Source organism: Topomyia yanbarensis, chromosome 2 (genome assembly GCF_030247195.1).
Source record: "Topomyia yanbarensis strain Yona2022 chromosome 2, ASM3024719v1, whole genome shotgun sequence".
Classification (NCBI taxonomy): domain Eukaryota; kingdom Metazoa; phylum Arthropoda; class Insecta; order Diptera; family Culicidae; genus Topomyia; species Topomyia yanbarensis.
In genome coordinates, this window is record NC_080671.1 from 19997422 (window position 1) to 20005215 (window position 7794).

The 7794-nt window shown below is 37.2% G+C and overlaps 2 protein-coding genes across 2 annotated transcripts; one reads left to right on the forward strand and one right to left on the reverse strand.

Annotated features, from left to right (window-relative positions):
* Positions 1-4183: 4183 nt before the first annotated feature.
* Positions 4184-5786, reverse strand: LOC131685162 (uncharacterized). Its single transcript, XM_058968656.1, has 2 exons — positions 4835-5786; positions 4184-4757 (listed from the first exon to the last, which is right to left on the reverse strand). The coding sequence occupies exons 1-2, from the start codon at positions 5633-5635 to the stop codon at positions 4653-4655; spliced, it is 906 nt and encodes a 301-aa protein (XP_058824639.1). The 5' UTR covers positions 5636-5786; the 3' UTR covers positions 4184-4652.
* Positions 5787-5950: 164 nt separating this feature from the next.
* On the forward strand, positions 5951-6698 carry LOC131685165 (NHP2-like protein 1 homolog). Its single transcript, XM_058968661.1, has 2 exons — positions 5951-6133; positions 6226-6698. Exons 1-2 carry the CDS (start codon positions 6131-6133, stop codon positions 6604-6606), a joined length of 384 nt encoding a protein of 127 aa, XP_058824644.1. The 5' UTR covers positions 5951-6130; the 3' UTR covers positions 6607-6698.
* Positions 6699-7794: the final 1096 nt, after the last annotated feature.

The following is a 7794-nucleotide window of genomic DNA, read 5'->3' on the forward strand; positions in this document are numbered from 1 at the left end:
AGTCGCTTATGGCCCACTGAACGAGCAACCGCCGGTGCCCTATGACGATTTCGCTAGATTTTCAGAGCAGCGTGCACTCAGTACACTAACGCGACTATCGGAAGGTTAACAACTAAAATACGGTTTATAAATATATCAGAAGATCTACATTTGGTATATTTCAGTATTGTGCCACGTTCCTCATACAGCTTAAATACTTTATCCGGATTCGCTCCGACCACAAGTGATGTTTTGGTTCGTGATGGAGCAGCAATTTTTTTTTTTATACTTCGCGAATCTCTTAGAATGCAATCCATAGCAACTTCAACTATTCATATCCTCGAAATTTGTCAAACTAGCCGTTGTGGGACAACACGCTCCGGTCGCATATGTTTCATGTTGGTCAGGATGGCTCGTGGAAGATAACCTCTAGAAGTAGTCGCTTATGGCCCACTGAACGAGCAACCGCCGGTGCCCTATGACGATTTCGCTAGATTTTCAGAGCAGCGTGCACTCAGTGCACCAACGCGACTGCCGGAAAGTTAAATATAATCACTACGATGAACCTGTATATACTACCCAGAATTTCCTGCATTTTATTTAACCCCGTTTCCTGAACAGAATCGCCGATGCTGTAATGATAAGTGGTGAAAACAACGTAGTAAATGCGTATAATCGATTACCGCTATTACTGTACAAAATACCTTACGATGTGGCCGATACAACCGTGACTATTTTAGACGCAAAGCAGTCATACTCCGAAAGTATTTCATTTTTTTTATTTCTTGACTGTGCCGGACGATATTTTTTCACGTTTTTCAATAGCCAACTGAAACATTCCTTTTCATGTAAATGTAAACATCAATTCTTGGCGAGTAACGGTTCATTCTATCGAGGTAAAACTAGCTGCCGCCCGTCGTATTCTGAGGTTTTCGTGTCATTGAAGTAAATTATACAGGCAGCTGCTGAAATAAACAATCTACTAAGAGCCGATTTCTTCACCCTCGCTTAACTTTTAAACCACACGCAGCGAAATTTTGAACGATCAAACCAATAAAAATATTTTTGAATTTAATCGACCACCTATTATTGAATTTAAATAAAATATTTGATTTCAATAGTCAACCTGTTGTTAAATTAAAAAATTATATTGTTGTATTAACATTTGCTTTCTTGTTGAACTAAAAATATTATTTTTATTTCAACAATATTTTACCTTATTTTGGCTTAGCATAGTAACAAATGAACGTGTATCATATTTTTTATGTAAATCGTACGCATGAGAACCCGCCATTTTGACAAATTGAAAAATCTCAAAATGATTTCGCCAAAGAAGAAACCTGAGCTAAACGTTAAATAACTTAAAGACTATGAATTGGTGATAGCCCACCTTTCATTTGGGTTGAGAGTGGACACAATTGGATTCTTTATTCGTGAATATAAAAATATAGATTACTTAAAAACAACTTTAAACAAGTCATATTAATAAATGGTTTTCCTCCTGCAGCGGATTTTGAATGCACCCAGCATCCGCAGGCTTCGCTAGACCGTAGCACAGCAGCATATTGATTGAGTTCATCCGGCAAGGAAATAGCTCTACTCCAACGGTACCAATAGTCCACGTTCCTCACAAGAGAGCTGTAAAGAATTTTATCGTCAACTGCATGGATTGTTTACTAATCAGTCACAGGTAAAATTAACTAAAAAATTTTAAGTGGCACGATTAATGTTTAGTACTGAAACCCAGTCAAATCTATTCGATATATGCTTCGGAATTCTCAGTTAGGAATTTTCAATGAATTATGTGTAAAAAAATAAATGAATAGTTGCTAATTTTATTAATTTGTTTTTTCTTTTGTTGACAAAAGAAAAATAACAATCAATAACCATATATAATCAATTCTATAAAATTATTGTTCTTTCAACAAGGATGCAATATTGAATTTATTGTGATTCGTCACTGAATCAATAATACAGTGTGCAATTAATTCAACAATAATATTGTTAATTTAAACAATAATGAGATTGAAATCAGGAAATGCAAAAACCAACACATATTGTAGAAATAACAATATTATCGATCGAAACAACTAATTAACTTGATTAGCCTTGAGATAATAATATTTATTGTTGAGTTCTAACCAAAATATTGTTGCTTCTACAATCCATTTTTCTGCGTGTACAATCCATTTTTCTGCGTGCAGGCTCACCAGTACGTTTAAACCTACCCTCTAAGAACGGTTGGTTTCAAAATCGTCCAATGAAGGACGTTCGTTGGACCAATTTGGAAATCGTCCAAATAACCGTTCAACGAACGTCCATCGTTGGACCCGTGTTGAACGATTTTGAAACAATTTTTTGGACTTCTCAGTGGGTAGCTTAACCGTTAAGCGAGGGTGCAGGAATCGGGCCTAAATCAGCATAACAGTGGACCTTCCGTATTGTATTTGTTGTATTTGTTGTCTGGTTACCCTGGGCAACTCAACAACAACCACTAGTTGTTGATTCCCGAAGCAGTGTTGCCTGAGTAATGTGTTTTTGGCGGGTAACTGGCGGTAAATTGCACGGAGACTTTTTTTTCGAAAAAAAAAAGAAGTGGCTGGTCGTGCCGTTGGTTTGACTTTGCATCTGTGGTTGTAAATGAGCTGTCAGAAATCTTAATTAACCCATATTCGAAACCACTGTTATGCCAAATATCTTTCAAAGCATGGATATACAGTTGGGCTAATGGTCTCATATATAGTTTTTTAATGTTTCGGATTCTCCTCGTCAGTAACTAATACCAACTTAATACTAGTTAGATAAATACAAAAAAATCAAAAATCGTTTTGGTTCAAATTAGATGCGTTGTGTGAATTTGGTACACTGAATTTGTTTTTGATATTATAAGATATTTAAAAAACACATTACCTTTCCTTAAACTGTCTCAAAAATATTTATTTTGTCAAAACTGTTCATAGAATTTTTGTTTAGTAATTGGATTTTAGTGTCTAACTGGCGCCGATTTGGTGATGGTTTAGACTTATCTAACTAGCATTAAGTTAGTGTTAGTTACCGACAAGGAAAACCAAAATATTAAAAAATCAAATTTTTTTTAAGTTTAATCGATTTAGATATTAGAACTAACAGAAAAAGCCCTAATTCAACATTAATTCTTCAAAAGGGCTAATGAGTTTTGTAAATAAACTTATTTCGCTCATTATTCCGCTGCCGAGTTGAATTTCATGAAAAATATTTATGAATCAACATCTTTACCTTTGGTAGAATCAATTGCGAATGTTTTCTGTGTTGAAATTATAACAAATTAAGAGAAATCAGCAAAACAGAAGTTTGTTTACAAATCTTATTAGCCCGATTCAAAAGTTGATATGGAATTACTCAGAAATATTTATTCAGTCGTGAATGTTCATACATTTTTAAAGAAATAATAATGACTGTTATGCCAAATATACCAAATAAATTTATTCGCATTGAAAAAGGTGTTTATATGGTGACCATGCGCTAATTCGTCCTTGTTGAAACTTGGATTGAAGGCGGCATACATTTTTGGGTAGGGCAGAAATGCTGATCAAACGCGCTCTGCTATTGCGCGTGTCCTACCAACATGGACTCCGCACTTTCAAAGTGCGAGTGATCAAACTGCTACTGAAAACTGCGAGCTGTCAAAACACATGTATTTCAAGTGATAGAGATGGTACTTTCATAGACAGACCAGTCGAACTAACCAGTCTATTAGAAGAATTTCATAGAAATAGCGTTTAGTGCCACAAGCAATACTGTAAGGAAGGATGAATAGACTGTATTCTGGTTGCAGTTGAAAACTGGAAAATCCAACCAGCGACAATCGTATTTTCTCGGGTTCTAAACAATGGAATCTCGTCGGAAGTAGTGCGCTGTTTTCGTAAAATGATGCGCTATCCAGCGCACTACCTCCGACATCATGGATTAGCACTAAACAGGAGAAAAACCGATTGTCGCTGGATTGATTTTCCAGCTTTCAACTGCAACCAGAATATATATTCGCAAGCCAGTCCCACGTAGATAAGGAATCCCATAGAACATGGGACTGACTTGCGATTATGGGCAGTAGAGGAGCTAATTCAAATTAGACATCGCCTACCTTTTGGATTTGATCTTATCCACTATGTCTATACAATACAAGCGTCACGTGAAGACAAGCTAAACCATGAATGAGACAAATTAATCACTAGCAATAATATTGATTTTATTTACTGAAAATGTAATCCATCGTTCTCTTTTACATTTCATAGGGGAGGTTCGCTACCAACTACAACTAAATATTATAGAATATGAAGCTGCACCTCTAGTCTCTTGTTGATTCTTTATGTAAGCATTTACGACAAAATTTTGTTGCATCCGCTACTGGTTTAACGCGAAACAAAATAGACGCTTCTGCCAACATAGAGACCACTAATCGGATAGATTTCATATTATAACCATGTTATTGACAGCAAGCTTTAAAAAACTAACTAAATAGCTCCTTGTCAATGTTCGATTTTGTTCGTTAGTATTGAAAGTATAAGCATTATTTAAACAGCGGGGCATATGTTGTTCCGCACTCTTCTAGCACATCTAGGCCAACTAAAATTAAAACTTCCTAGCTCTTCTAGCTTTTGTCAACAGAATATTACTCTATGTCTTGAAGTAAGAATTTAGCAGTTCAAAATGGTTGTGTGACATTCTGTGTCAATGTTTGTCGCTAGACAGTGGTGAGTCCCATTGCCACCGTCACTACCGTCCAGATCGCTGATGTCTTTCTGTAATATAAAACAAGGAAGGATGGATTTTAACAGTTCAATCTATAAAATAGAGGCCTTAATCAAAAAATACTTACCTCCGATATTGCTTGATAGTAGCTATCGTCCAGCATCATCGTGCTTTCCTCAATTCTCGGAGAATCAATGTTAATTTTCGGTTCAATGGCATCAAAATCCATAAATCGCTCGTGTTCCAGTTTGTGCAGTTCCAGTGAGCTGAGTGTGTAGAACATTTTTTCGCAGCTTTCGCATTTTCCCACCGGTTCCTTTTTAACCTTATACTTTACCGTGTACGTTTTCTCGCACTTTGTTCTATCGAAGGTTATATCAAAATTGTCCTCACGCTCTTCTACTGTGCAATCCAATTGGATCATCTCGTCCTCTTCCTCCATCTCGGTATCATCAAAATCGCCTGCAAACCAAGCATTCTGCTTGAGATTCATTTCCGATTCATCAAACGACTGTTCCTGATTAAGGTCAATATCCTGTCGGGATCCAGATGTGTCCATATCAACCGAAGCGTGTGTTTTCTCATGTAACTCCAGAAAGTCGGCATTGGTAAAGCAACTGTCGCAATCGAAGCATTTGTACAGGGAAGTCTTTTTCAGTCGTAACTTCACATTGTACGTTCTCACTAGTTTGGTTCGGTCGATGCAGTCATCGTTGTTGTTTTGCATACTGGCTATTTTGGCAAGAACCTCCGCCAACTTTTTATCGCCTCCTGCTCTACAACTGCTTCCACCGTCAGCTAGCGCATTTTCGTCTTGCTGGCTCTGATCTGTTCTTTTCTTGGAGCGGTTGTGGTACTGGCGTACGGGATTCACAAGCGGCTCCAGGTTCTTCAATGCTCCCAACTTGAACTCACTGTTGGAATCCATCGCCCTCGCGCACAAAGTGCGCGATCACTTGTCACAATTCCAAAGAAAGGATTGACTATTAAAACTAAATATTCAGAGGGATTGAATTTAATGTTTGGACTGGAAAAACGCTCGCTTTAGCATTAGCTTTTTCAGGTAAACAAATTTTGCTGTCAAAAGATGCACATGCAGGGTGACTCAGAAAATTGTTCAATAATGAGAATGAGAGTGGGAAACGCTGAAATATTTCTTTATTTCACAAACTCACGCTATGACGTTTTTGAAATTTTATAGCAAGTATTCGACCAGTGACGCCAATCCCGTGAATTCTGACAGATCTTTCTTCACTTTTGAAAGCAACACGAGGTAAACTGTACGGTAATCGTAAACAGTTTCATTTTGTGGAAGGCAGCCAATGAAGCTACGTGCCGAGGCTTAATTTTCAGCAATTTTTATTTCCTATTGCAAATAGTAGTGAATCTTTTTACGTCGAAATAACGAATCTACAGTTCTGAAATGGTAAGATTAATTTATAGCCTATTCTCATAACTAAGCGGAAATTGTGTACCAGCCCATGCTCAACTAACCTCAATGATTACCTTGTGTTTCAGACTGAAGAAGTAAACCCGAAGGCTTACCCGCTGGCGGACCAGGCGCTGACATCGAAAATCATGACTTTGATCCAGCAGGCCGTGAACTACAAACAGTTGCGTCGAGGTGCTAACGAAGCGACCAAGACTTTGAATCGTGGGCTGGCAGAGTTCATCGTAATGGCTGCCGATGCGGAACCGTTGGAGATTATACTTCACTTGCCGCTGCTGTGCGAGGATAAGAACGTTCCCTACGTGTTCGTTCGTTCGAAGCAAGCCCTCGGTCGTGCTTGTGGAGTTTCCCGACCGATTGTGTCCTGTTCGGTGACGATTAACGAGGGATCACAACTCAAGTCACAGATTGTCTCTATCCAGCAGGAAATTGAACGATTGTTGGTTTGAAACTAATGTACAAATAATGCAGCTGCATTTATGTGTAGTTTTTATGATACGTTTAAGACGAAATAAAGTTCCAGTTGAAAAATGTATGAAAATTGTTTAATATTCAACTAGTTTTCGTAATGGAACTTCCTTTACGGAAACCGTACTGTTCCAGAAGACACCATGCTCATTGACGAAGGAAAGTTTTCGACTTGGGATTTATTTCTCTACCAGCTGGAACAACGAAGCCGATGGGCTTATAATTTTTAGAAACAGAAGGCTGCCCGGATTCAGCACTAAGATAACTTTTGCTAAGTTCCACACTGCAGCAAAGTACCCGTAAGATACCAGCACCAGTAGAACATTTTTCGCTATGGAAGCATTTGAGACACTAAGCTCCAAGTTAATCCTTAAATGCACAAATTTAGAACAACATAACGAAAAGCAACTCTTAGGGTAACCACCCTAATTTGAACCGCTACTTTTTTGGCCCTTTTCGTGCATTTATCTCCTTGGTTTTTGAATATAATTACATTCCTTGGGTTGTTTTTTTAAGTCTCAGCATTTTTAGTTCATCTCTAATTGCTTCAAATCAATTAAAATTCACAGTTGAAAAGATGCCATCGAAAACGATTCATAATTGCACGGTTACCAATAAAAATCAGGAGGAGTGACACATTTTCAAATTGGATTTAAGTCAATTTTACTGTTTTACAATCAACTATAGATAAATTATAATTGTTTTGCCGCTCTTTGGATTATACATTTTTTTATACATCTCTCTGGCACTCAGTATGTCTACAGACTAACGCAAAATATATCAAAATTTCATTAACAGACGCGCTTTTACTCTTCATTTTGTACTCTGTCCTCCTAACTCTACTCTTAACTTTTTACTTTTGAGTATTTAAGTATTTTAATCTTGATACTCTACGCTTTTCTTTGCAAGCTTTACCTGTCACTCTTTACACTTGAATTTACACGTCAGTCTCTATTTTTCAATGTTCGATCTTGATTATTTACTCTTTTCTCTATAATTTTTGCTCTACAATTTTCTCTACTATTTTTGCTCTTCAATTTAGAATCATTCATCGGTTTCAGATCTTTCGTGCAAAAGGGCAAATTGGTTTAGTTCCAATTCATACATCTTTCGTTTGATTTTCAAGCTTTTCTCTTTAATCCGCAATTTGGTCAGTTGCGTTGTATTAC